Source organism: Dermatophagoides pteronyssinus, unplaced genomic scaffold (assembly GCF_027571235.1).
Source record: "Dermatophagoides pteronyssinus isolate colony J.1.1.1.1 unplaced genomic scaffold, Derpt_VIB-CSIC_2022.12 sq0001, whole genome shotgun sequence".
NCBI lineage: Eukaryota > Metazoa > Arthropoda > Arachnida > Sarcoptiformes > Pyroglyphidae > Dermatophagoides > Dermatophagoides pteronyssinus.
Genome location: NW_027461525.1, coordinates 3549468 through 3576902, shown reverse-complemented (window position 1 = coordinate 3576902; position 27435 = coordinate 3549468). Strand labels below are relative to the sequence as shown.

Here is a 27435-nt window from a genome sequence, read left to right as displayed (position 1 = left end):
TTTATAAGAAAATGTGTAATAGAGTTTTATATGTTTGTTGTTGTTTTTTTCAAATGAAAATTTAATCTGAAGCAAATTTTAATCAGTGTATATGATGAATTAATTGTGGGTCTGTCGATATCTATCGAAGAAAATTTAATTTCTTCTAATGATGTTTTTTGTTGATGAAGATAAAAACCACTCAAGAGAATTGAAAATTTTGAAAAATTTCTTGATTTGATTTGGCCAAATTTGTTTTCAGGATTCTAATCAGAATTGTCGATGATGATTAAATTTTTGATGATGTTTACCAAATCGATAAAACTATTTCAAAAACAGAATCTAAAAGTTTTTTCTTTTGCTCTTTTTCTTACATTTTTGTTTTCTCATTAAAATGTCAACATAAAATGACTTGATTTATAAGATTTTTTTTTCACAAGTTTTGGCCTACTTTTGTTAAGAAATTAAATCAATATCGGATGCAAATGGCAAAAAAGATTTTTGATATTTTCATTATTATTATCAAGAGTATTGGTATTATGTTTGTCAAAATATTTATGTTCAAAGTTATTATTATAGATAAGAGAAAATATATCAGATTACAACTTTTATTCTATAAAATATTGAAGCCAGATTGTCATCAGTATCATCATCATAATTTTGTTTTCTGATCTTTTTTTTTGGCCCTTCTAGTCTTATGATTGATAGAGTCATAATACTTATTGTTATTGTTATTCAATTCATTTTTATATATTTTCTTATGCATATTTATCACTTGAAAAAGCTTTCATTATTAATTAAAAACATTGACCTTGTTAAGTTATCATTCAAAAAAAAAAAACTTTTTCGATTCATTGTTGTCAAGATTTTTTTTTGTCTCTAAAGTAATCATTTGGGAAAATCTATATTTAGCAATATTTCCATTTAGTTTTATGATTTCGTCATTTTATCATTAAATAATTGATGAATGATTTTGTTATTCTTGGAATAATTTATCGGAAAATATTTCAATGACATATTATGGATGATAATATTCAAAAAAAAATTGATGAAAATTTATTTTTGAAGTATTTCTGCCCAATTGTTTGCTGTTTATTGTCTATGTCCGAAATGTGAGTCTACATCGTATGGAGAGGAAAAAGTTTACTATCATTATTCTATGATGTCATTCAGGCAGATTTCTTGTTTCAATTGGATTGCTGAACACTTTTCCTTCTATTTTTTTTTCGAAAAAAAGTTTGAATTCAGAGTGTACATTTTTAGAAAGGGGAAAAAAATCCATCATCTAACAATTTTCCGTTTCAATCAATCCATATAATATTTATTTTTAAATCGTTTTCGACTTATATTGAGTTATCAAAATGCCATTTTTTTCACCACACAATTTGTGATTGAGGCAATAATTCAAAAATAAAATAATATTTTTTTTCACTTTCATTTTTTTCTGTAATAAACAGCAAAAACATACGTTTATGTATCAATTCTTATTCTTCAAGAAGAAATTTGTAGTTGTATTTTGCATTCTAAGAATGTATTTGTAAATATACAAGTGTGAAGGAAAAAAATGAGCTATTATATTGTGTTTCTTATGGTTTTTATGGTTGAATAATGACCATCACTTTTGAAAACTAAGTGTATATAAGAAAGATTTGTTTTTATTCATTTTTTTTGGCAAAAAAAAATCATCTTCATTGATTTCAAACGTGAACAAAATTCATAATCAATTGAATTACAACTATATGTTCACATTGATAATGAAATATATTTCAAATATTCTGAAACAACAATGAAATAAAAAATATATGTCCCAATGTATATTTACTTTTGGAAAAAAAATTTCGATTCTTCAATCAAGACAATTACCTTATTTTATTAGTTCGGCGATAAAGATAATGTTGTCATGTGTATGAAAAAAAATCTGCTTCTTCTTTCATCTATAAATGAATAAAGGGAATTGAAATAGCAAACATTCCACGTTGTGAAATGGAAACCTCTAGAATTCTTTTTCATTTATTAACGTGAAATAAGATATATTTTCGTTTTGGTAAATTCCTTATGGATATTTTCAGATTCGAAACTATTAACATAATGAATAAGAGTAGGTTCATCAGTAGAACAAAATTTAATTAAGATCCAAGCTAAAATGGATCAAATAATCGTAATTGAGAATTTTCATCAGTGAAAAATTTCAATACAAAAGCATCATAAGCAATGAAAACAAAAACAAAAAACTGAAGATCTTTCAAAGACATTTGCAACATTCCCATTGGTGAACATAAATCAATCATGTATGTTTGATTTAGTAATCACATTTTTTGACCCATATACAAACACATTTATGTATTCATTCGATAACGATGATGAAAATCACTATCATCATTGAAATGAACAATAATTCTGAAGATGTTTATTGAAAAAAATTGATGAGATCAGATGCTATTCTCGTATTCGAATGAGCAATCTAGATGATTGTAGTGTGCACTTTATTGGTAAATGGAATGTGCATAAAATTGTAATGAAAAAAAACTATGATGATTCAACATTATATCCAGAGTTTTTCCTGATTGTTTGATTCTTATTTGGCTGTAATTGTTTTTATTTGTTTGCTTTCTGATTAAAGATGAAAAATATAAAATCTTATAGAATTTGCGTCTGTTAGATTTTTTTCAATTAAAACTGCATTTTTTATTTCAAATATGTTTCACTTGGTGATAGTAATGCCATCAATTTTTGATCTGAATCCCGATTTTTTGCCTTTTCATTTTATTATAATAAAATGTTTTTCGTTATGAATCACGAATTTCCAATAAGTTATCTAATGTAATAAAATATCGAAAAAATCGTGTATCAAGTCAAGCTTAATTCTTTTTAATCGTTGTTTGTCAAGGCATTTTTCATCGTTTAAATATATGTTTCGTAATAATCGTCCGTTAATAATCCGTCAATATTACGAACATACACACACACTCACAAACTTATACAATAGTTTTAGAAGACAAGTTTTATTTTTTTGTTCAAGTTTGCTTTGCCATTCATCATTTAAAATGACGGTCAGTCATTTACTCAAATACAAAGATAGTCGAAATATATGTTTGTTCCGGTATAATGATTTGTTGCCAATACTTTATATCTTTTTAAAATTAGATTCGATTTTCTTTTATTACAATCTATTCTTTTATTAAGCTTTCACATTGTATTTGATGATGGTCGTTCTTTGATTTTATCTTATTGTTTTTACCTCTTCATGCTGGTGTTTATATAAAAAAAAATTTGCCCTGATTGATATATATTGTCGTTTATATCGAATTCAAAAGAATTTCCAAAACAAGGTTGTGTCTGTGTCTTTTAGCTATATATTTGTTTTTGTGTTAAATGGTCACTATTAGTTATTGTGATTCTTTTTTCATTTTTTTTTCTGTCTTTTTTATTTCAAACAGGATGATGATTATGTGGAAAAAGTAATAACAAAAAAAAAGTTCTTGAGTCCAATAATAATCACAATAATAATGATACAAATAGGATTTTTTTTATTTTATAATTCAACGAAAAAAAGATAAAAAACAGATTTAACATTAAAATTGTCAAAAAAAATGTCTTTATCGTAGTTTTTGTAAAGTTAAATCGAAAAATTCGTTGAGTTTAATATTCTATCAATTATATTTGAGCAAAGAAAATTAACAACAACATTAATAATCAATAATTTATTCTTACATTGTTGTATATTCACAAAAAAATTGCCCAAATAAATAAATTTATAGGTAAAAGAAAAAAAATTTTATGATTGATCACGAATGAAAAACAGTGAAGGATAAACAACAACAAAAACAACAAAAAAAGGAAACCCCTCCCGAAACGAATGAATTGATCTTTTTGAGTTTCATCGCGCATTAGATCCGATCATTATCATCATTATGAACAAAATTTATCCGAACATAATAATGAAACAACGCCTGTATGTCCAATGAAATTCTTTCATAAAATTGTTTGGCAAGAATTCCAAAAAAAACTGTTTTTTCTATTGAAAATTTCATTTTTAAAAATATCAATAAAAATCGAATTTCGATCATTATTTGACAGTGACGTAATTTTCTTTATTTTGGAAATTCTGACCAAACAGAGAAAAATCATTTTTTAAAAATGTCACATTTGACAATGACAATCAATATATACTGGAAATTGTGTTGATTGAAAACAAAATCCAATTCAAAGCGAAATAAAATTCTATTTACCAACAAACAAAATATAAGAAAGTCCAGTTAAATGAAAAAACTGTTCCATTAAAAAAAATCATTAGAATATAACTAATAATATGTTTGCAATGACAAATTTTCAATCAATGAATAGTTTTATTTTTTTTTCTTTCAACTAAATCTTGAAGAGAAATAATTCAGCATTTTAAATTCAAATTATTCTTCCTTTTTATTTATTTGTCTTGATAGCTGTTTATTCATGATTTAAATGTGTACTTGAGAAGAAAAGAATAAAAAAATTTTCTTAGTATTATTAAATCGAAAATTCAAATCACGACAACAACTGCAAAACAAATTCTAGGAAATACAAATACGCACATAAACGATAAAATATTCTTATCCTTATCCTTATTCGTATCAAGGCCAAATTCGCATAGAAAAAGTGCATTTCTTAATTGTTGTTTCATTAGAATCAAATAAGAAACTTTTATATTAGAGAAGTGTAATTCAAATCGAACAATGTTTTATTCAATAATTATAAAAACAAGTCATTTAATCATTTTTCTTGTGTGCCATTGTTTTTGTTTGCTCATTATTCATATCGGCTAACGACTGATCACCAAATTGACTTTCAATCACTCGGTTACGATCTATTGGATAGAGCCTGTATTTTTCAAGAATAAATTTTCGTAAAATTAATTTTCTTAAAAGTTAGTTAAATTTAAAAACAGTATTCTTACCATCTTTGATAAAGATAAATTAAAAATATAATATCATCACGAAATGTAGCCAAACGATGACTGATTGGTACAGAAGGTATGAGAAAGGCAAAAAAATCATCAATAAATGTATTAAAAGCTTTGTACATGAATGCACGCCATGGTAGATGAGCCACTGATTTAAGTTTATAGTTTATAAATAATTGCGGTAACATCGATATGAAACCGAAACAATAAGCACCATTAACTGCAGATTGGATTGCCCATGAATAAAAAGATTTATGTTCAACATAAAGAATGGAATAAACAGCTCCACCTCCAAGCAAAGGTGGTAGAATATAATAACTAAGAATTTTAAGCGTTAAACTATCTAATTCGGCGGTTTTTGTTTCCAAATTGGTGGGTTGATAATCAGCTTTCCGTACGAAGCGTAAACCTTTCAATTCAATGTGCGCAAGTTTTTTCATTTTCCACAATTCAATCAGGGTCGCTATCATCGATGGAATGGTTATCAGTTTACTCGATTCTTGATCCATTAAATATAAAGTGATTATAAATTGCGATATGAATCGCCATAATATTGAATTGAACGATAATCCTGCCATTGTTTCACGATGGCGCCAAAATTGTATATCATTTTTGAATGCCAAAAAATCAAATAAAGCCTAAATAGAATAATTTTTATTAACTTTAGTGTTTCAATATTTGAAAATTCTTACATGAAAAGAAATTATCAAAACGGTCAACAGTAAAAAACTGGCGTTTGTTTCGAAAAATATTCCTTTCCCATCGTCGATTTCTCGTTCCCCGAATCCTATTTTTTGCATGGTTGCAAATGCTTTTTCGATCAATACCATTAAACGAAGTCTTCCCATCGGGACAGGTTCATAAATCACCTCCAATTGCATATTAACAGGTGGCTTTTTATCTTTCGGTAATGGTCGTAAATCATTTAAACGTTGTCGTGCATCACTTATAAATATTATAGGTAAATATCGGCCCTTGTCATCCAATTGAAACAGATATAACATTTCATAAGGTAAAGCAGATTTGAATAGAGAAAACGGTCGTTGCAATCCATTTACAATTATTTTTGATCGCCAATGTATCACCGGGCGCTTCGAATGCTTGGATGAAAAAACCGTTTTTGGATTATCAGATTTTAAAAGATTGAATAAATTTTCCTGAGGTATAAGAAAACGAGTCAGTGGTGCAACAAATGTTACAGTGTGTTTCGAACGTATGATGTTCGTAGTAACTTGATATGAGTTCATCAATTTGGTTAAGATGACATGTTGATACAGAGAATTATTATTCAATGTTTCAGGAGGAAGTTCAATTTGAAAATCTCTACATTTTTTGAAAATCATAGTTAATAATGAGAATACACATGACCATTGTACTTACAAATGAAATGGTTCGGCCAAATTGAAAGATACATTATGATGATAGCAATTTAATTGTTTATCGATAACAGCAATTATTGTTTCGGATGTAATTGAAGTGCATAGAAATAGCTGAAATATATCAGTGGATTTAAAAGCTGGATTAAGACATTTTTCAACATCTCTGTTCGGACATTCTGGTGGGAAAAGGAATGTGTAAAAAATATATGTCGAATAAATGATATAGCAAAGGAATAAATAGACAAAGATCGATGTGCATGACAATGGTCTCATGATTGAAATAGACATTGAAAATAACATCAAAATCAAAGTTGATCTGTCAACGTAATCATAATCCCATAATGTTAATTCTACATTATTAGAAAGTTTACCGAAAATTCTTATAATTTTGTCGAGAAATTTTTCTAAAAGTTCTCGAACATATGTGTGATATTTAAGGTTATTCGTGTTGTAAATTGAGTTTTTGGTTTCAATTGTTAACTTTTGTTTGTTTCAAGGAAGAAGTTTTGTTTTAAATATATTCAAAATGACCAACACTCGTTTCACGATCATCAATGATGATAGGGATCAGATTCGGATTTCTAAATCCTTGAGAGAAAAAATGGCTCGACAAAAACAACAAAATTTAGCCAGTTCAACAAATGCAGATATTCCGAACAAAACACCGGGAGATGAGCTAATCACACCAATAACGAATACATTCACAACAGGTAGCAATCAATCCGGCAGCATCTCAAATTCAAATATCTATCCTGAACTTCCTTCATTGCCAAAACCAGATGCTCAAGAAAATGTCTACAATCACATGTTTGAAGAATTTCCAAAACCCATTAATAAATCACAGCATCCACATTCAAATTTTTATTCGGGATTTGATCCAAACTTTTTTTTACTCGAGCTTCGTAGTGAGTATGAACGTAAATTACAGAGTTATCAAATGATGTGGCGAAAGAATCTCGAAGAAATGGACCGGTTAAACAAAGATTTGATGAAAAAAAATCGCGAATTAATGGGGACTGAGATGAAACGAATTGATGATAGCGTATTGAAAAAACATTTTGATGGACAAGCACTCAACAAAAGTGATGAACCACGGCAACAGCCATGTAAAGAAGTGGAAGAAAAATTGATTCGCTGTTTCGAAATAAATGGAAAAAAATCTCTGCTTTGTAGCCAATATGTACGAGAATTTTCTCAGTGTATTGATGATGCTCGTTTGAAGTTGATTCAACAGAAATAATTTCCCATATTATTATCAGAATTATTTATCCTTATTTTTGTTGAAATGATAACATTTGAAACGAATGTTTGAAAATTGGAATTGTAATTTGTAATTTTAGTCAAATAAAAAAAATCCAAATAAAACCTAGTGTGACATCTGGTGTTTGAGTTTTAATACACTTTTTGGTTTTTTTTTCAATTTTTTTTTTGAATGTTGAACAGATTTACCGAATTTTTTGGCAAAGAATGTGTGGCAAAAAAAATCAAATTAAAAATGATGGAATTATTAGAGAACAAACTTGCTCAAAATGATTCATCCAATGAAGCTTGAAATTTTCGACACATTCATATTTTTGATGTTCAAAATTGATTTTATAATGTGATGATGATGATGATGATCGAATTGTTTGCATTCAACCTGTCAATCCATGTCAACTTTGCAGATGCTTTTTCCTGTTTCATGTTATCACATTTTTTCATTCAATTTTTTATATTAAAAAAATCCACACCTCTTAATTTCCTTTTTCATATTATTCCACCATTACATCTAAATTCTCATCATTTTTCAAAGAAAAATATATGAAGAAAAAAACCCTAACAATGTTTATTGTATAATACATTATATGACTAATTCCATAGAATACAAATTCAATAATGCAAGTAACAAAAGTTTTTAAACTAAATTCGGACAACAAAAAAAACAGCTATTACATCATATAGACAGTACTAATACTAATCTTGCTACCTAAAAAACAACAACAATAAAATGAACATGAAAAAAAGAAAACAAAATCTGTGAATCTCGATGGGAATTATTCGATTTTTTTTTGTTGAAAAGACTTTAATGAAAAAAAATGAGCTTTTGTTGTTTGTTCATTTCTTTATCGCTATTGTGTTTATATCTGGAATTAGTGTTTCCTTTTCAGACATCTCTTCATTTAAATCTGATACCTGAATACGTTGTTTTTTTTACAGGATTGATTTTGTTAGCACGGTTATTATTATTACTGTTGTTGTTGTTATATCCCTGTTTTCAAGAATCACAAAATCAAAATTTTAACCGTATACATCGTTTATTCAATAATTTTCTTGTGTGTTTGTCGGAATTTCTTACAACAAACGAGAAATCTGTCAGCAACAAGAATAGCAATAGAGACAAAAAAAATCTTTGTATCTAACTCATTCTTTATGTGAATATTTTGAATATTTTATAGGTAATCTTTAATATTATTTTGGTTTAAATTTTAAATTCACACGAACTGAATAGGCATTCTTAAATGTACAAAAAAAATTCCAAAAATGATGTATATTTCTACATAATATTGCATTGCTGTTCATCGGGTTTTTTCCCTGACTGTATTCCGAAATGAAGTGAACTGTATTTGTCATCATGAAAGAAAAAGTTTTTTTTCACATTTTATTCCCTATACATTCATTCATGAAGCTGAATTTTTTTCTCAAGAATTTCGCACACACAGACACGCTCACAACATATATGCAGCAAACATTACTATAATCATCCTGAAATAAAGACGATAAGATGTTAAAACTTTGGAGAGAGAGAGAGAGAGGAAAAAAATGTCGAACCAATTCGGTGTTTGGTAGAATATTCTTATGAGAAGGATTCGGGAAAACTTTTAACTGCAAACAAATGACTTGGTAATGTATTCTAAATTCGTGTCGGTAGGTAGATCTGTTTATAAATCAAATATTTTCCTGCCTTTTTTTCTTGGTTCACTGAGGCGATCATCGATTTAGTTTATAACAGGTTAGATCAACAACAAACATTTATAAACTATTCTATCAGAAATCATTGTCATCGTTTTTCGTTTCTGTATTTTTTCCGTCGAATAAATTTTTTTTTTTAAATTCTAATTTGAATTTGATTACCAACGTAATTTCAATTTGTCATCATTGAAAATTAATCGACCATATCACTCGAATGAAATTATTAATAGAATATAAATGCATATAGAAACAGACGTGCATTATTTTTGATCATTTTATTGATTGAGGAAAAATTTGTAAAATTTATGATTTGGTGAAAAAATAATGGATAGTTTATTGGAAAATTATTTGATGGTTTAGGACCGGTTTTGGATATAATTTTTAAATGATTTCTGTAAATGAACATCGAAACTACCAAAACAAATCCATCAAACTGAGCGATTTGATTGCATTTTCAATGAGATTATCACAGAATTGATTGACGATGGTAACGATTTGGTTGGTGTATTGTTCGGAATGGGCTGCCATCGTATGTACAGTTTTCAATGCATATGCATCAAAACTTTTATTTAATGGAAATGGTATTCCACGAGTTCTAGCTTCGACACCATCCATAGATACGAGTCGTAAGATTTTAATTTTAGCCGACATTGTATGATCGATGGCCAGCTCAACATAAACAATACATTTTTCAATGAATATCCGCAAATGTTTATCACGCATCATGAAGCGTGCAATTTTGGCCGAGAATAATATCTCCACCAATATATCGCTGAATAATATGTTCGATGCGAGTATAATTTGTGTGAATTCATCGGCTGATTTGATCAATTTCGAATCACCGATTCGTTCGAAATTTGATGCGCCATATAGTTGACCGGATTCCATTCGAAATGAAGCTAAATGAACGCGGTGGCAGGAAATTTTATCAGAAATATTGCGAAATAATTATATTTCTCATTGAAATCTATATATAATTCATGCTAATACAATAAACTTACCGAAAGAAGTTAGACGAATCTTTTTGCCAATTTCGAACGGAAACGGTTCCATTTGTTTGGTGTAATTTTCTCGGATATAATCTAATAAACGATCAACTACGGGATTCGCTGTTATGCTCGTTCCAGTGCTGGAGTATTCCTGACTAGTGGATATAGATGTGCCGGAACTGCCTTGTGTCGACAATCGTCGTTCATTCATACGTGATTGATATTGTTGTTTGAAACGGCGACGACGTAGACTTCCACTTGATGTTCCATGATTAGTTGTAATTGAACTAGCAGAATTGGATTTGACAGCCAATTTAGGGTGGCCACCTGATGTTTGTGAATATTTTTTAGGTCTGGGAGCAGGAAAGCTATTCTGACGATTTGAATATGCCAAATTTGGTTGATGCTGCGACTTATGATTAGTGACAGATGATTGATTTCGATTAATTGTGCTACCCATTCGTTGATGATGTACGGGTGTTGCAATGGGCGTATTTGTAGCTGTAACCGGTGCAGAATTTGTACTTGAATTTGAATTAGAAGAATCATTTCGTTGAAATCGTTGATGGCGATTGAATATATTTCCCAAGGTGATCTTGTCCTTGACCCATTGGATATTCATTATTTCGTTTTTATTAGTTGACGATGTTATTATTATTTTATTTTGCATTAGTTTCAAATCAAGAATTCAGGACAGCAACAATTAAAAGGAATCTATAGATTTGGAATGTACAAAATAAATGTTATAAACTTGTCACAAACGAACAATGGAATAGAGATAAAAGATGAAAGACAATAGAAAAACAACAAAAGCGAGTGCAAAAGATGACTGCAATTTGTGAATCATTCAATTCAATTTGACACGGAATTCCGTACAAATGATAAAAGACTTGTTCCAGAATGCTTGTGTAATCGTGAATAGAATAATAGTAAGTGAATGGCACATTTTTATTTTCGATAAAGATAAAGATAACTAAAATCGCTTTTGTTCAAAAAAAAATAATTCGCAAAATGAGCACCAAATATATAACAAAAGAAAAGACCGACACGTTTTTATTTTTTGAATTAACTTATGCGAACAAAACTAATTAAAGATCTTATCATCAAATTTATGCTTTTTTATAATGCAATCATGTGGATAAATGAATGCTAACAATTGGATTTTCTTTACGAAAAATCTTGAATTCACACAAAAAGTTTATTTTAATTTTTCATTCTTAAAGACTTGACTTATAAAAATTTTAACTATTGCATTTTTGATGTAAAATAATATAAATGAATTAAGGTAAATTGATAATTACAAATGATTTTTTTGTGTTCATAGATTTATTGAAATGAAAAATTCCAAATTTTAAAATTATACAGATAACAGGAAAAACAACTGATGTAACATTTTGAAAAAATATTGTTTCATATACAAACAAACCACAACAATAATAAAAGCCCAAGAATGTTTAAGTATTAATGAAAAATATGAAAAATTCACAGAATTTAAATTCATTTGTAACAAACACTTTCACTTTATTTGTCTTTGGATGCAAACCAATGAATCTATTCAGGCTATTTTTTTACAAAAAAAAATCTGTCGAGTTTTTTTCACCACCCGAAAATGCATTTAGTACAACTGTATAAATCATAAATGAATTTATTTGAAAGGGCCTTTATTTTTTTCAACATAGTCATATCATTTACAAAACATTCATACAAAAGAAATGTTATTTAGGTTCGCTGAACAAATTTAGTTTATCATCATCATCATCATGGCAAGCGTACAATGACCGAATAACAACAAAATGTTTTCATGTTTTCATGTTTGTGTGTAGATTCTATTTCTAAAGAGAAACTTTCTTTCAATCCAAAACCAAACATTTTTTTTATATCTTATTGAAAGTATTCCCTTTTTTGTTTTTCTTCTTCTTCTTTTAGTTCATTTGTAACTAAGAATCTGATGCGAATCTAGCATTTTTCTTTTCAAGATATTATGAAATGAAAATGAATTGTATCGACAACTTAACCAACAAGAAAAAAATGTTTAATGATGAATCCGATTTAGAATGGAATAGAATGTATAGGATTGAATAAGTAAAAATGAAATTATTCGTTTTTTGGATTTTGTATTATTAGATTATCTATATATCGTGTTTATTGAATATGTTCTTGTTTGATTATATTACATAACCTAACGAAAAAAAGAAACGATTTCTAATGATGTAATCGAATAACAAACCCATTATTTGTTACGCAAAATTAAGGATGCGTGCTGCTTTTATGTTTTTTTTTATATTTTTTATTATTTCATCTCCTGTTTTGCTAAATCAGCATAAGAAATAGGCATTCATTCGAATCACTATAGTAAACCTAATCCGATTCATATTCTCGTATTTTCTCGAATGTTTCATCATCGAAAAATTACATACGAATGTCGAAAGCATCATTATTTTGCAGTTAAGGGTACATTTTTTTTCTCAAACATTCCACTGGAATTCACTTATTTTTCACGGTTTGTCTACGACTCATATGTTGGCAATCAGTAATTTTTTTCTTCATTTTTTTTACTTAGAAATTTTCAGCTCACAATTGAAGAATTTATTTCCGATGATGAGGACACGAATCGTAATATACTATTAAAGTTACGATTGAATACCATTTTTTTGGTTTGACAGAAAAAAGATCACATTGATCGATTCGAATAGATTCATTCCAATCGATCATTTGATCGATCACTTTGGATATATTGATTCAAATAATTTAAGATTGTACCGAATAGAAATTCTTTTCGATCGTTTGATTGATAACAAATGATTTCAATGTCATTATCACTGTTATATTTATATCTGAATGTTTTCTAATTTGGTGTGAAGTTATCATCAAAAGTCATCATTTTAATGGATGTTTTCAAAAAATACTTGATTCAGCTTGAATTTGTTTCCGTATTTGGGATAAGAAACCAGATATGATCGACTTTTTGACTATCTTACATTGTAAAAAAAAAGTATTGTGAATGATAAATTATTGATTACTTTCAATGGATTGTAGGTGGCTCCACTTGTGATCAATTTTATCATATTATCAACATCCTTCTCCTCTTTCAATAAAATTCGTTCATTCGACTGATTGAATTCTTGTTTTCTTATTGTGGTTTTTTATTATTATGATTATGTTTTCACCGCTTACCAAAATAAAATACATTATAATGCTGCCATAGAAAAGACAAAGATAATAATCAACGGTAAAAATTATCCTTTATAGAGTTATAAAATAAATCTTCTACTCGAATCAACATTCGATATAGCCAGATATAGCAGAGAAATCACAAAAAGAATCGAAAGGCCTCAAGGTTACCTGATATTATTATTATTATTTTATTCGTGATAAGCAAAATATTTCTGAATAAAAAACATGGAAAATATTTAACATTGTTTACAATATTTACATAACCATCATCATTATAATAATGTTTGTACAAATAAAACATATTCTATAAAATGATTCATGATACATCTTGTGTATAATATTTTTCTTTTTACCTATTATCTTTTTTTTGTACTTTTTGATTTGATAACACACACACACACACACATTTACACAATTCTTTACCAGAAAAAATATTATATTTTATCGATAATGTAGAAAATTTTTCACCTGCTCACCACTTTTCTAGGCATCCATCCGTTTTATGAAATATATGTTGATCAAATTGCCGCATGATGATGTGATGTAGCAACGTTGTAATGGAATTCCTATCCAAGAAAAACGAAAACGAAACACTACTGAAAAAAACAATTTCCAATTCAATGAGCTTGTAATGTAGTATAGTGAATTGAAAAGAGAATAATTGTTTTATAAATTGAAGAATGAAAAAAAAACATTAATGTTGATGCAAGCAAGCAAATGTTGCAAATATTTACAAATAAAAATGTTCAAAATAAAATAGCAAAAGAAACATTATCGACATTTAGTGATAAAATTGATTGAAAATTCACGGTTTCATAAATCATTGTTCAATAAAAATAATAACAATAATGATGATGATGATGATGATGTTGTTTAAAAGTTGACAAACATTATTTTTTTCCCTAAACGAAAAAATGTACCAAAAATGTGTCGACAATATCAACAGAATACAGTGTCGGTTTGCGTTGACAATTTGTCTAAATTGAATATTTGTTTCCCACTATAGTCTGTCATGTTTGTTTTGTGTATCGTATCAAGAATCGATATTTGAATACTAGCCATTTTTTTCCTTTCACTGAGATACTACTTTTATGATCTGAAATAAGTTTGTACAACAAAAAAAATAAAATAAATGCACATGCTAAATAAATTGATATTTGTATTATCAAATATGAAAACAAAAAAGAAGAAATTCATATTTGTTTAAATATCCAAAAGTTAATCATAACGATTGTTGTAATAGGATATGATTGTTTGTTTGTTTATCATACAACTCTAATATAATTTGATTATTATAATAACTATTATATTAGTTATAATTATTTTATTATTATCGAAATTATATTAGGATGTTTCTTAATTTTTTACAATGTCAAAATAATAGTGTTCATCTATTTTATATTTGTCAATTGATCCAAATAAAATGATGATGATGAGAATAATAATTCAAATAATAAAATATAAAAATAACAACATTTCCCGAGGAAAAACAATGCTAATAAACTGATGATGTTAACCCCATTTTTGGTCATTTGGTTTCAGTTTTGGGCTAGTATTTTTTTTTTGAACAATGAAAATTGGATCTATAAATGTATAACTAATAATGATGATTATATTTGAGCTTTCATCTATACTTCATAATAGTGATAAGTAAGTTTTCTCGCATTTTTATTAATATTATTCTGATTTGATATAAGAATGAAAAAAAATTATTCATGCGTATTTTTATGTATTTTGATTTGATTTTTTCCCCAATCATAATAATGATGATGATGATGATGATTATAATCAATGATGAACCGATAAGTGAATCAATGAACATAATCAAGAAAAAAAAAATAAGATGAAAAAGCCAAATTCAAAACAAAAAAAAGGGGGAAAATGGCGACGTGAACAAAACTTTATCATCATCATCATCTTGATCATCATTAAGAAATGTGAACAAAAATTTTGGAAAAAAAAGTTTTTCATTTGTCAATAATTTTTTTTCTTCATTTTTTTTCATTTTCTATTCTATATGGGATAATAACTAGCAAAAAGAATCAACATGTATAGCCAGAAGAAAAAAAAAATATTATTCAACTAATTCACTGAATTGGGAATTTTTTTCCCTTCAAATTATTTACGTGAGCATATTTTTTTCTGGTTGAAAGTAAAGCTTTCTAATTATTTCATTCTCTCCCCATTTTTGCCTTGTATATAGATAATAATTATCATTATTATGGTTGAAGATTGATTGAGATGAATGTTGGTTCCTTTTTTTTGTTAGAAAAAAAAACATTTTTATTTTTCTGGAATTTTTTATTTTTGTTTTTGTTTTCCTTTGTTAATATAACATTCTTCCTTCCAACGTTGGATTATAATTACTGTTTTTTTTTGTTTTGTTTACTGCTGTAGATACTTCATTCAAAAATATAGTAATTTGTATTGTTTGATAATGATATATGAGAAATTGGTTGAAAATCACATCCAATGAAATTTCAACAACAATAACATCAGCAAAAAAAAATTCATTGCAGAGAAGCCAACTTTTTTTCTATCAAAAAAAATAAAAAATAAATTATTGATTGCCATCATCATCATCATCATCATGTGCAATTTTAAGAGCATTTATTTTTTATCTTAAACTTAAGATTGTTTAGATTTTCAACGATGATTTTAATATGAATGGATAAAATGAAAATATCAATTCTGGGATTTTGCTTTTAATTTTCATTTCTCCACTACTACTAATGTAAACGAACAACAAAAAAAAGGATTTGAACGGAATGTTTTCAATTCAAACATTCGAATTTAGATAAAAGTTTTATGTTGCTTGAAAAATATTTTTGTTTTCTTTTGCAAACTTTTTTTTTTTGGTTTTAATTTGAACGATCCAAAACAACAACAACAATAGAAATCAATCATGTGGCTACAATTTTCTTTCAATGTTTTGTTTTGATTTTTCATTTTGTTGAAAAAACATATAAGAAGAAACAATAATATTCTTTGTTATTGTTTTTTTTTCGCATAACTTTAGCCAATGTTTTTGTTGATTGTTTGTGTGTGTGTAAACAGATTTTGATTAGTTTTTATTTCATCAAAAAAAATCTGTACACATAGATGCAAACAGCAGCAGCAACAATTCTTTAGTGCTATGAAAACATTGATTTTTTCAATCATCAATGGCAAAAGGGAATTTTTTAATTAAATTCTATTTATCATCAACTATAAACAAGCTATGAATAATTTAGATGCAAACATCTTCAAAGATTTTTTTTTTTGATTGAAACTTGAAAATGAAATGCTTACAGAATGTGAATGGAAAAACTTTTCCCTCTACTAATTCTACTTAATTTTATAATTGAAAAAATAACTTCTACATTGTTGTCATGAGAAAAACGAATAAGTGACTAGATCTTGAAAATTTCTCCTGTCCAAAAAAAAAAACTTTCTCAATTACAAAAACATTCTAATAGAATGAATCAAACTTTAAGAGTCGAATTCTGTTATATACGACAAAAAAAATTATTTACTTTTTTTTTGTTTATTGTTTTTATTAATTTACGATTGTTGTTGTCTAATTGAACCGATCGATTTTTCTTCACTTTAGATTACACTACAAAATAGTATTGACTATCCATTGTTTTAGCGAATGAATTAGTGCGAGAATAAAAATAGTTTAGAAATAAATAAAACTTTTTTGCACAAAATAAATTTCATTCTCTATTCAATAGAATTTGATCTTAGATATGATGATTACTATAGAATGTAAAATTCGATTTATCAAAACGAATTTCATTACAATTCTTTTAGATTCATGTATAAAATGAAGACAAATGACAAAAAATGGTCAATCCTATTGATCAAAAATCGAAACTTTCAACAATGTAATAAGCTAAGCAACAACAAACATTCTGGCTTGCCAATTTGTTACAATGTCAAATAGCCTTATGCTTCAGTTTGAGTATGCTATTTTCTCTATTTTTTTTCTTTTCCATCTCAATTACCATCGAATTATTTGAAAAATTAGCTAACAATCGATATATATAGAAAAAAAATTGCCAAAACTTTGAAAAATTGCTTGGTAAAAATTTCTGCATCAGTTTGGCCGGCACCAATCGATTTTGAGATAGATAAAAATGACTTGGACTGATTTATGACTCCAATATATATTTTTTTCATCAAAATCATTTTTTTCACTATAAATGGAAATCAACCATAATGCATTTAAAGTAATTGCCAATAATGATATTAATATAAATAAATGCTAAAAATTGATGCAAAAAAATAATGATATGCAAATAATGATTGAAAAAAAAATAAATAACAATAAGAATAGAAACTTGAAATTCCAAATAGCACGCAAGCATTTTATGGAATATATTATATGCATTTGACATGAATGAAAAATATGAATGAAAAAAAGACTTACTTTCTTTTTTTTGTACTTTTTTTTGGATTTGCATTCAATAATGATTCGATATAATTGCGAGATTCATTTCCATTTCATTTGGACCATTATTATTATTATTATTATCAATTTGGATATGTTTATATAACAACAGATAACGCACGTTCGTTTTGAATTGATGATGCATATATAAATAACATGATTTTCGTTTGGATTTTATATTCTTGGTCGTTGGTTTAGTTTGAATTCAATTTTTTCACTGAAATATAGATAAATGATAACAAATGAGCAAGTTTTTCAAGTGCAAAATCGTACTCTGTTCATTGATTATTGTTTTTATTTTTCACAAAATAAGCAATATCCATATAGAATTGGAAATTATTAGTTATGATTATTTCTAAATGTATTCGATCATCATTATCATCATCTTTCACCATTATAACAATTAGCAGTATTAGTGCAATTTGGACAATTTTTGATAATTTATTTTTTACTTAAAAAAACATAGCTAATGGAATTAATTTATTAGCTAAATCCAATTGGGAATAAAATGAATAATTTTTTTCTCCTATCAATCGCAAACACTAATCTTAATACAAAAAATCATTTTCATGTTTATATACTTTTTTTTGTTTTGTTTTGTTTTAGCGCGCCAATTCTCAGATAAATTAGAATACATACAAATGATGCATATGACGTTAATGATGACAATATTAGTAAGACCAAAAATTTTTTAGAAACGTGCAGAATATATAGATAACAACATATTTGAAGCACAAGGCCATAAAATGAATTTTATCTCAAACATCCTTGAATCGGAATTCTGTATGCACACATTTATTTGCTGGAATGCTGGAAAAATGAAAATAAAAAGTTGATCAAGAATAAACGGGTGTTTGTGCGTGCATAATGGTTGTGTGTTTGTATGACCAACGAACATCGAATTTATATGAGAGCCAATGTCGATTTTTTTTTCTTCTTCTTCTTCCTCTTCACTATGTGTTCATCGTTGATTGTATCATTGTTTGATTCTGCGCTTTTTCTGATAAATTCAATACAAAATGATTTTATATGTTTCAGAAAATTTTCACTATCATTGTACATCTGGTATCTGTTTGTATATTAAGTGTGCGTGAGATTTAGAATAGCATAGAGAATATAATATAGCGACTGAGATGAAAGATCCTGGATCACTCTAACTCTCTCTCTAACACACAAATATTGTGTAATATTTTATACCCACCTTTTACTTTTTTTTTGACAAAAATACAATAGGATGCCAAATAGGATTCAGAGAGCAACAACAACAATAACAATAACGAAAAAAATGAGACAACAACAATAACAACAAAAAAAATCGATATTAAAACTTGAATGAAATCGTTTTTTTTTGAAAAAAAGATCACGTTTATAATTATAAATTGCTTAAAGGTATCAAAGCATCAATAATATTTATTCTTGTTCATTGATCGACAGCAAAAAATTTCGTTTTTCCGTAATTTTATTTCTATTGTAAAAATTAAAAATATTTTCGATGATGATCATTTTAGTGAAAAGAAAATGATGATGTCCATTTCAAATAAATTACAATGATACAAAAAAAAATTTTTTGACCATTTCTATGAAGGATAAAATTTAATTTTAAATATAAAGCAACAACAAAAACAAAACAAAGGAAAACCAGATAGTTTTGAAATGTTTTTTCGCTGATAAAAAAACTTATGACGTGAAAAAAATTTTTAATACGACAACATATCAAATCACCATTGTTAATGGGTAATAAACGTCGAAAAAATAAAAACCAGATGACAATCAGCCTCCGGTATTGAGTAGTGGGAAAAAAACAAAAACAAAATTCCAATTCTTCGAACAAAATGTCAAAATAAAATTTAAACTTAACAAGATGAAAATGAATTTTTTGAAAAAAAACCTTGACTTCTTCAAACACCAAGCTATATCGTTTTGACGATTTGGCGTTTTGGATTTATTACCAGATCCATTAAGATGAGGTTTTGACTTTATTTGAGAAATGATAGTGGTCTTGTTAAAGATTGCTATTGAAAATCTATGTACCATTGTTATTCTATTCTGTTGAATTTTTCAATCATTCATTCATTCATAAACAACCACATGATTTTTTTTTCTGGTTCCTTTTATTTTTCTTTTTTAAAAATTTTATTCTCTTATTTCATATAAATTAAAAAAAAATTGGGTACGGATCTTCCGTATGAAAGCAATTATCATTAAGCAAACAAATGGTAACAATAACAATAGCAAAACAACAACAAAAATCGCTGACAGTAAGGCAATATATTATGATAAAGACTATTATCATGTATGGTTGTTATTTTATGGTTTTAAACCGTTGACAGGAAAAACCATCGTTTGTTGATGAATTGAATATTATAAACAAAAACTTTTTTCTATGCAATTTAATTTTTTTTTAATTTCCTTTTTTTCAGGGTTGCAAAAAAAATGATAATATTCTCTGAGGGTAGAATAACAAAAAAGAAAACAAACCGATCTTTTGAAAGGTTTTTTCTTTTTTTTTCCAGGTTCGTTTTTTGCAGCTTGTTTGCATGTTTGTTTTTCACCAGAAACACTACGCGTCCGAAACCCATTCTGACAAAATGGGCAAAAAAAAAATAACATTTCAAGTGTGCATGTAGAATGATGTTCTATCATCACCGTAGGTTGAATCAAATATTTTCCATTCCATTATCAAGGTTTGTTTGTTTGTTTGTATCATTTATTTTTCCCATATTATTATTATAAATTGATTTGGGTAATGACGTTGAAAACAAAACAAAAAACATAAATGAATGCAAATTAATTTCTTGTTATTATTCAATGAACAGGCAAATTGATGTTTTTTGATGTTTTTGTTTACATAAAATTCTATCCTAATCTAAGCAATAACCAGAAAAAAGGTTTTTATTTTTGAAAAAAATCTTCGTATTTGATAGTCATTAATGGAAGTGGAATAAGTGGAATTTGTTGTCAAAAACAAAACAGAATAAAATCAAAAAAAAATTGAAATCCAACCAAAAAAAACTGCCGTTGATTCCTCAGTGGAAAAAAAATCATTAATTATAGTTATTTACTTTTTTTCCATCTAACCACTATTTAGATAATAATCATTGCTTTTACCTGTATTCACTTATATTATGAGTATTTCAACTTGAAATTGGTACTAATGATTACACCAGTATTTGCGGGAAAGACATACGAGAAAAAAACACTTAAAATATTTACCCACTTTTTCAATTCTACATTTTTTTGTGAAGAACGAAACAAAAAACAAAAGACGTCATTATACAAGAGTATCTGCTTGAAAAGATTTTTTTCTCATCTCCTTTTTTCCGTCATGAGAAATACATAAACAATCCCAGAATACTAGAATATAAATTGATAAGATTAGTTGAGATGACATACCAGAGCGAAAAAAAACAACAATAGTAACCAGAATTTACTTTTAAATATTTGGTTTGTTTTTTATTTACTTAATATCATCTTCATTTTCATATTGAGGCAAAATTTATCACCAAAATCGAATGTTACTGTTTTGTTGTAGTTTTGGCTCGTTATACAATGATATTCCCAAACGATAAAATGTCTTTAGCATCCAAAAAATAAATGTGATGAGTTTTTTCATCATCATCATTATTATAGTTATTATTTTCCTTTGTTTTTGCATTGTGCAGTGTCCACAAAATGGTCCACCATAATTACATTATCTTTTTGTTGTTGTTGTTGTTGTTGAGGTAGTATGGTCTGAACATAATAAGCTAAAACTAACCAAATTTCGCAATTTAAGTTGATCATAGTCATTATTATTCATGTTGCTGTATTTAGGTTCCAAAGGTTTATTATGAATTCCTTTCTGTTATATATACTGCTGTAGATGAGGGTGATTTTCTTAATTGCCATCGAAAATTTATCCTTTTTTTTATTGACGATTGGCCTTCACTTGGCAGGTTCACTTATTGTTTTTTTTCCGTTTATCACCAACAAAAAATAGATTATTTTATTTGGTCCTGAATATTTAATCTCATTATAATTTAATGAATGATATTGATGTAATACAATGAATAGCATTAAATTCGATTTTCCAGATGATTCATAAAAGCTGTAGACTAATATTCATTATGGCCTTGAATTTAACCATGAAATATTCGTGTGAAACAACATTGTAATAAATGAATGATCAAAATAATAAATAAAATCACACCATAATTTATCATTATTATAAGGAAAAACTAAATAAATGTCTGGATCACCTTTATAAATCGTTAATCATTATGATTGAATTTGATCGGCCGTAGGATTCAGTTGGCTGATTTAGATCACTATTTTTTCATTTGCTTCGAAACAATAATGAAACAAAGTGAATTTCGATTGAACAAAAAAAAAAAAAAAAAATCTTTTTAATATCCCGAAAATTCGTTTTACATTCTATATAATCTTTTATTATCTGGAAGAGATGTCATATTTCGAAAGAAATTTTTCCAAAAAAAAACATTGCCAAAGTTTTGCATTTCATTTTATTCGAAAAAAATTTGATTGAATAAAAATATATTCAAACATTTATATGAAGACCAAAATCGACAATTTAATAAAAGTGAATTTCTACGAAATCACTTGCCATCATTATCGAACGTTCTGTCATTCATCTTTGATCAAGAATCAACAACAAAATATGAAAATGATAATTTATGAAAATTCATTTTTAATAAAGTGTTGAGATATCAAATGTTTCATTATATTCATTTTTTTCCTGAATTTTCGTTTCATACATTCAAAACATAAAGATGAAAGAAAATTATTTTGTTATCGCACATAATATTGATTTATTCATTTCATTTACATAATTGGAATAGCCATTATCATTATTAGATAATGATGATCGAAAATGAATTTCATTTTAATTTATAAAACGTATTGTTTACTGTCATTATAAATGACAGTTTATTCATTGATGCATACAAATTAAAAAAGGGAATTTAAAAAAAGTTTGATTCGAAAGAAAAGCAAAAATATTTTTGTTGAAAAATAATGATGAATTTTGATATGAAGATTTGACAAAAAAAGTAAAAAAATGGCCGCCTATATACGCATCATTGGTTTCAATTTATGACAAATCATTGTAACATGGGCGCGTTAATTTTGTGAAAGAATTTTCCAATCTCATGTCATCATTGAACAAAATCAGATTTTTTTCACATTCATCTTTTGTTCAACCGATTCGATGACAGCAGCCGTCCAGCATTCGGCCTTGAAACTTATTGAATCGGACATCAAAATTGCTTTTTTTTGTTAAGATCCGGGAATGTTTTAAAAGTGTTTTTTTTAAAACATTGGAAAGTGTAAATTCATTTTCATAGATGGCGTTTAAATAATTATTCTAGTCACATGTGATCACGAAAAGAATAAAATTTGGAATACAATGTACATAAATTCTAGATTATTAAAATCATCTCGTTTCATTTGGCAATTACGTTCCATCACTAATTCATATGGAAATAATAAACAACTGACTGAGGCTGTAAGCTTTATAGCTATTCATCTTCGAAATAAACAATTGGTTCGAATTTCTGGACCCGGATCGTTCATCTATCTTCAATCATTGTTGACCAATGATATGAGAAAATTATTATTACCGAAATATGCCGAACAATCTTCGTCATCTGATTCTCGCAATCAATTGAATCCGGTAATTTATTCGTTTTTATTGTCAGCTGTTGGTAAAGTTCTTTGCGATTTATTTGTTTATCGGGGACGATTCATTACGGCAGAATGTAGTGATTACGAAAACGATGGTGAATTTGTTTTGGAAGTAGACAAAAGTCTTGCCACTGCAGTCAAACGATTATTACTCAGTTATAATGTGAATAAGAATATCAAAGTTGAATTAGCTGATGATTTGAATCTATGGGCCATATTGCCTGCTTCATTATTAAATAAACACTATTCCGCTGACACTATTGATGAAACACTTCGTCCTATTGATTCAGATGATTTAAAATTAGTCGCCGATCCAAGAATCGGTTCTAAATATTTTGGTTATCGTTTTATTACCAGGCTAGGTGGATCTAGTTTGAAAGACCTAGGTCCATACATAAAATGTCAATCCAATCATGAGCGAATTCGATTAATTGAAGGCCAAATCACCGACTATATTAGGCTCAAATATCAACTTGGTTTGGCCGAAGGTCACAATGACGTTAAATCCGGTTTTTATTTCCCATTTGAATTGAATGGTGATTTCATCAATGCAATATCGTTGGACAAAGGTCTCTATACATCGGAAGAGAAGACAATAAAAATCTATTCCACTCAGCCAATTAAGCAACGTGTATTTCCCATTGAATTTTCTTGCCAAAATCACACGTTGCGGCGAATATCTCCTGCACCTAACACGCTAATTTATTCAGTTAATGATCGTCGAAAAGTTGGCCAATTGCATAGAAGAATTGGAAGATTCGGAATAGCTTCATTAACAATTCCTCTCACAAGCAACAATATTCCACGAGATATTGTCACTCAAGATCTTTATCATAATGATACCGGTTTAAAACTTCGAGCATCGATCCCAATTTGGTGGCCCAAAAATTTTGATCAAATATATTTAAATGTACCAAAATATCCGGAATGTTTATTTAATTTTGATAATCAAAATTCTCATGTACAATTAACTTAAATTTAGAATAAAAACATAAAAAATTGTATAAAATATTATCCAAAAAGTGAATTTAAAGTCTGATCGAATTGTAAGAATCGAATTGGGACGAAAATCAGATGTGCTTAGACATTCGACCAAATGTTTTGATGGTTGTGATTGAGACCTACTTCGAACAATGAATGGAAACCCATCATCGATATTAAGACAAGCAGCTCCATAATTGCCATGAATATCCAACACAACAATTCCAACTTGAGCTTTAGGATATTTTCTAATAATTCTTCCAAGCGCTGCATTAGCAGCTTGAGTTGGATCCATACCATTACGAAGATTTTCAACCGCTTGATAACTGGACAAGAAACGCAGTATTATGTCCCCATCACCTGTAGCAGCGGCTCCACCAACATCTTGATCAGCATAAGATCCAGCTCCCGGGATCGGACTATCACCTACTCGTCCCGGAATTTTATGTTTCATACCATTTGTAGAGGTTCCAGATGCTATTCTCCCATTATGATCGATGGCTACAGCGCCAATAGTATCGTGGTTGTTGCGATCAATAATTTTATAGCGAAATTTATCATCATTAAATTCATATTCATCTAATGGTTCGTATGGTCCACAATGGTTCCTGGGATTTGGATGAACATTTTCCCAATAATTTGGTTGACATCCACTCGCCTTCCATTGCTCAAATTGATTGATCGACCATTGTGATGAAAGATTTTCTTTAGAGAATCCCATAGCAATAGCAAAATCTGTTGCCTGATCTCCCACCAACATCGTATGCGATGAATGTTCCATAACAGCCTTAGCAACAGCAATCACATTTTTTACTTGACGTAAAGCAGCCACTGACCCGATTCGATGTGTAGCACCATCCATTATCATAGCATCCAGAGTTGTTTCCCCGTTTTCATCCGGACTACCACCCCAACCAACAGTATGATCACATTGAAGGTATTCACATTCGGAACATGCGGCCACGATCGCATCCAATGACGATTTATTTTTCTCTAACAATGACCAACCTGTTATTGGAAAAATTTTTTGAAAAACTATGTTTCGTAAACATTTTCGCTAAAATTATTCTAGAGAATTTTCTCTCCCTCGAATTTTCGACAAACGACAATATTCGATGACTCAATTCTATTTACCCGCTTTGTTGGCTTGATCGAACGCCCAAGTGTTGATTATAATTGGAATACGGCCAGTATTGTTTATATTGTCAAAATATTCACCAATGCATAATCTTATTATGATCATCAATGACAACCAAAATAACCAAACATTTTTTCGACTTGTTTCCATGTTGTAAACGTTAATAACATAAATGACTATTTTTTAATTTGAGACTGCAAATATTTGTAATCGTGTCATCAGATCATTTCGAATTTCTAGAGAATGATTTTTATCATTTTACAATCGTCAGACTGATATCATTAAAAAAAAACAGATAAACATAATCCATAAATCATCTTGACCTAACATTCGATTATAACTCCATCTTCACATTGTTAATTTAAACATTTTGGCTTTGGTTGTCATGATGATCATTAAAATGAACTTCCTTTATTGGACAACAAAAGTTATTCGAATGAATTTTCATACCACACGGAACTATCGTCAACTAACCAAAAGTTTAAACGCAACAAAAAAATTATTTGTTTACAATGATAAACAGAATATCATAGGAACTTTCGATAAATTGAAAAATGCTATTCGAACATTTACAGTGGTTGTTGCGACCACTTGGTGCATCACTCGTTATTTTGCCGAACCTATTCTACTACAAGGACCATCAATGGAACCGACTATACTACATAATGATATTATCATTGCCGAAAAATATACTGCAGCATTTCATCGAAATGATTACAAACGGTAGGATCGTTGCATTGAAAATTTCAACTTTTTTTCAAAATGATTTGTTTTGTTGAATAGAGGTGATATAGTTGTGGTTCGATCGCCAATGAACCCTCATCAATTCATTTGTAAACGAATCGCTGCTATGCCAGGTGATATAATCAGTGAACGCTTTCATTTCAGTAATTATCGACAAACAGTTCAGAAAGGTCACGTTTGGCTTATGGGTGATAATAAAACAAATTCCACAGATTCTCGAGAATTCGGAGCTTTACCTATGGGACTTATAATTGGTCGTGTTATCTATAGGATTTGGCCTTTAAATCGAATAGAAAATTTGAAAAATCAATTTGTCGAATCAAATAAAAAAGATTTTTAGTCAATTTTTTTTCATTTTATTTATTAAAATGTTTATTTTAAAAAAAAATTATTGGGCTGGTTTCATGCCACGTCCATAACCAGTTCGCTGAAATCAAAAAACAATTTGATTATAATATAGAATATATTTTATTTTCATCAAGCTTACATATCCTTCATTTTGGCGATAAGATTCCCGTCCACCAGCACCGCCTCTTGATGGGGCATCGTCAACTAAAAAGAATTCAAGAAATGAAATACTTTAAAAGAACAAATTAATTTCATACGTTTATCGCGAGCACGAGCATCCGGCTTGACGGTACGTTTCAATGTTGCTGGTACAATTTCAGGTGGCAAATGTAAGTATTCACGAAGATAATTGATTCCTTCGTTGGTCAAATACCAATAATAATGTCGCCAGCTAAATTGTTCTTTAACATGACCACGGCTTTTCAACGATTGTAACGCTCGAATAACATGTAAATTTGGAACTTTAGTAAGAGCTGGATGGGCTTTTCGAAAATGGAAATCCTTTTCTGCAACCATGACACCCTCTTTGAATAAATATTCATAAATGGCAATGCGGTCTTTTTTGGGCATCAACATTTTGAAGTGTTTCAAGTGGATATACTTGCTGCTACAATAGCCTGCGATGTATAAAACAACGAGAATAGATTTAAGAATTTCTAGTGAATAATAATTCGATCAACAATTAAAACTTACCAAACAAA

The 27435-nt window shown here is 28.2% G+C and overlaps 7 protein-coding genes across 7 annotated transcripts; 3 read left to right on the top strand and 4 right to left on the bottom strand.

Moving 5' to 3' along the window:
• Window positions 1–4675: 4675 nt before the first annotated feature.
• LOC113793251 (lipid scramblase CLPTM1L) lies at window positions 4676–6656 on the bottom strand. The gene is made up of 4 exons (XM_027343247.2): window positions 6296–6656; window positions 5608–6238; window positions 4910–5553; window positions 4676–4833 (listed from the first exon to the last, which is right to left on the bottom strand). Exons 1-4 carry the CDS (start codon window positions 6592–6594, stop codon window positions 4722–4724), a joined length of 1686 nt encoding a protein of 561 aa, XP_027199048.2. The 5' UTR covers window positions 6595–6656; the 3' UTR covers window positions 4676–4721.
• A 49-nt stretch (window positions 6657–6705) lies between these two features.
• Chchd3 (Coiled-coil-helix-coiled-coil-helix domain containing 3) lies at window positions 6706–7690 on the top strand. Its single transcript, XM_027343248.2, has one exon. The coding sequence runs from the start codon at window positions 6821–6823 to the stop codon at window positions 7532–7534; it is 714 nt and encodes a 237-aa protein (XP_027199049.1). The 5' UTR covers window positions 6706–6820; the 3' UTR covers window positions 7535–7690.
• A 1813-nt stretch (window positions 7691–9503) lies between these two features.
• Window positions 9504–18166, bottom strand: LOC113793124 (uncharacterized). The gene is made up of 3 exons (XM_027343103.2): window positions 17821–18166; window positions 10245–10946; window positions 9504–10142 (listed from the first exon to the last, which is right to left on the bottom strand). Exons 2-3 carry the CDS (start codon window positions 10900–10902, stop codon window positions 9655–9657), a joined length of 1146 nt encoding a protein of 381 aa, XP_027198904.1. The 5' UTR covers window positions 10903–10946; window positions 17821–18166; the 3' UTR covers window positions 9504–9654.
• A 5013-nt stretch (window positions 18167–23179) lies between these two features.
• On the top strand, window positions 23180–24545 carry LOC113793370 (iron-sulfur cluster assembly factor IBA57, mitochondrial-like). The gene has a single exon (XM_027343390.2). It carries the CDS (start codon window positions 23246–23248, stop codon window positions 24497–24499), a length of 1254 nt encoding a protein of 417 aa, XP_027199191.2. The 5' UTR covers window positions 23180–23245; the 3' UTR covers window positions 24500–24545.
• On the bottom strand, window positions 24427–25792 carry LOC113793371 (N(4)-(Beta-N-acetylglucosaminyl)-L-asparaginase-like). Its single transcript, XM_027343391.2, has 2 exons — window positions 25639–25792; window positions 24427–25512 (listed from the first exon to the last, which is right to left on the bottom strand). The coding sequence occupies exons 1-2, from the start codon at window positions 25790–25792 to the stop codon at window positions 24491–24493; spliced, it is 1176 nt and encodes a 391-aa protein (XP_027199192.1). The 3' UTR covers window positions 24427–24490.
• A 209-nt stretch (window positions 25793–26001) lies between these two features.
• On the top strand, window positions 26002–27352 carry LOC113793378 (mitochondrial inner membrane protease subunit 1). Its single transcript, XM_027343402.2, has 2 exons — window positions 26002–26365; window positions 26426–27352. The coding sequence occupies exons 1-2, from the start codon at window positions 26028–26030 to the stop codon at window positions 26724–26726; spliced, it is 639 nt and encodes a 212-aa protein (XP_027199203.1). The 5' UTR covers window positions 26002–26027; the 3' UTR covers window positions 26727–27352.
• LOC113793379 (small ribosomal subunit protein eS10-like) lies at window positions 26720–27310 on the bottom strand. Its single transcript, XM_027343403.2, has 3 exons — window positions 26992–27310; window positions 26874–26938; window positions 26720–26813 (listed from the first exon to the last, which is right to left on the bottom strand). The coding sequence occupies exons 1-3, from the start codon at window positions 27308–27310 to the stop codon at window positions 26775–26777; spliced, it is 423 nt and encodes a 140-aa protein (XP_027199204.1). The 3' UTR covers window positions 26720–26774.
• Window positions 27353–27435: the final 83 nt, after the last annotated feature.

What these genes read in the sequence shown, in the direction of transcription:
- LOC113793251 (XM_027343247.2), bottom strand. Translation starts at nt 6,594, where the DNA reads ATGTTATTTTCAATGTCTATTTCAATCATGAGACCATTGTCATGCACA. An exon ending in TTTTGATAATTTCTTTTCAT is followed by an intron (nt 5,554 to 5,607) that starts GTAAGAATTTTC and finishes TATTCTATTTAG; the next exon opens with GCTTTATTTGATTTTTTGGC. An exon ending in ATTTATCTTTATCAAAGATG is followed by an intron (nt 4,834 to 4,909) that starts GTAAGAATACTG and finishes TGAAAAATACAG; the next exon opens with GCTCTATCCAATAGATCGTA.
- Chchd3 (XM_027343248.2), top strand. Translation starts at nt 6,821, where the DNA reads ATGACCAACACTCGTTTCACGATCATCAATGATGATAGGGATCAGATT.
- LOC113793124 (XM_027343103.2), bottom strand. Translation starts at nt 10,902, where the DNA reads ATGCAAAATAAAATAATAATAACATCGTCAACTAATAAAAACGAAATA. An exon ending in GATTCGTCTAACTTCTTTCG is followed by an intron (nt 10,143 to 10,244) that starts GTAAGTTTATTG and finishes GCGTTCATTTAG; the next exon opens with CTTCATTTCGAATGGAATCC.
- LOC113793370 (XM_027343390.2), top strand. Translation starts at nt 23,246, where the DNA reads ATGTACATAAATTCTAGATTATTAAAATCATCTCGTTTCATTTGGCAA.
- LOC113793371 (XM_027343391.2), bottom strand. Translation starts at nt 25,792, where the DNA reads ATGGAAACAAGTCGAAAAAATGTTTGGTTATTTTGGTTGTCATTGATG. An exon ending in CGATCAAGCCAACAAAGCGG is followed by an intron (nt 25,513 to 25,638) that starts GTAAATAGAATT and finishes TTCCAATAACAG; the next exon opens with GTTGGTCATTGTTAGAGAAA.
- LOC113793378 (XM_027343402.2), top strand. Translation starts at nt 26,028, where the DNA reads ATGATGATCATTAAAATGAACTTCCTTTATTGGACAACAAAAGTTATT. An exon ending in CATCGAAATGATTACAAACG is followed by an intron (nt 26,366 to 26,425) that starts GTAGGATCGTTG and finishes TTTGTTGAATAG; the next exon opens with AGGTGATATAGTTGTGGTTC.
- LOC113793379 (XM_027343403.2), bottom strand. Translation starts at nt 27,310, where the DNA reads ATGTTGATGCCCAAAAAAGACCGCATTGCCATTTATGAATATTTATTC. An exon ending in TGCTCGTGCTCGCGATAAAC is followed by an intron (nt 26,939 to 26,991) that starts GTATGAAATTAA and finishes AATTCTTTTTAG; the next exon opens with TTGACGATGCCCCATCAAGA. An exon ending in ATCGCCAAAATGAAGGATAT is followed by an intron (nt 26,814 to 26,873) that starts GTAAGCTTGATG and finishes TTTTGATTTCAG; the next exon opens with CGAACTGGTTATGGACGTGG.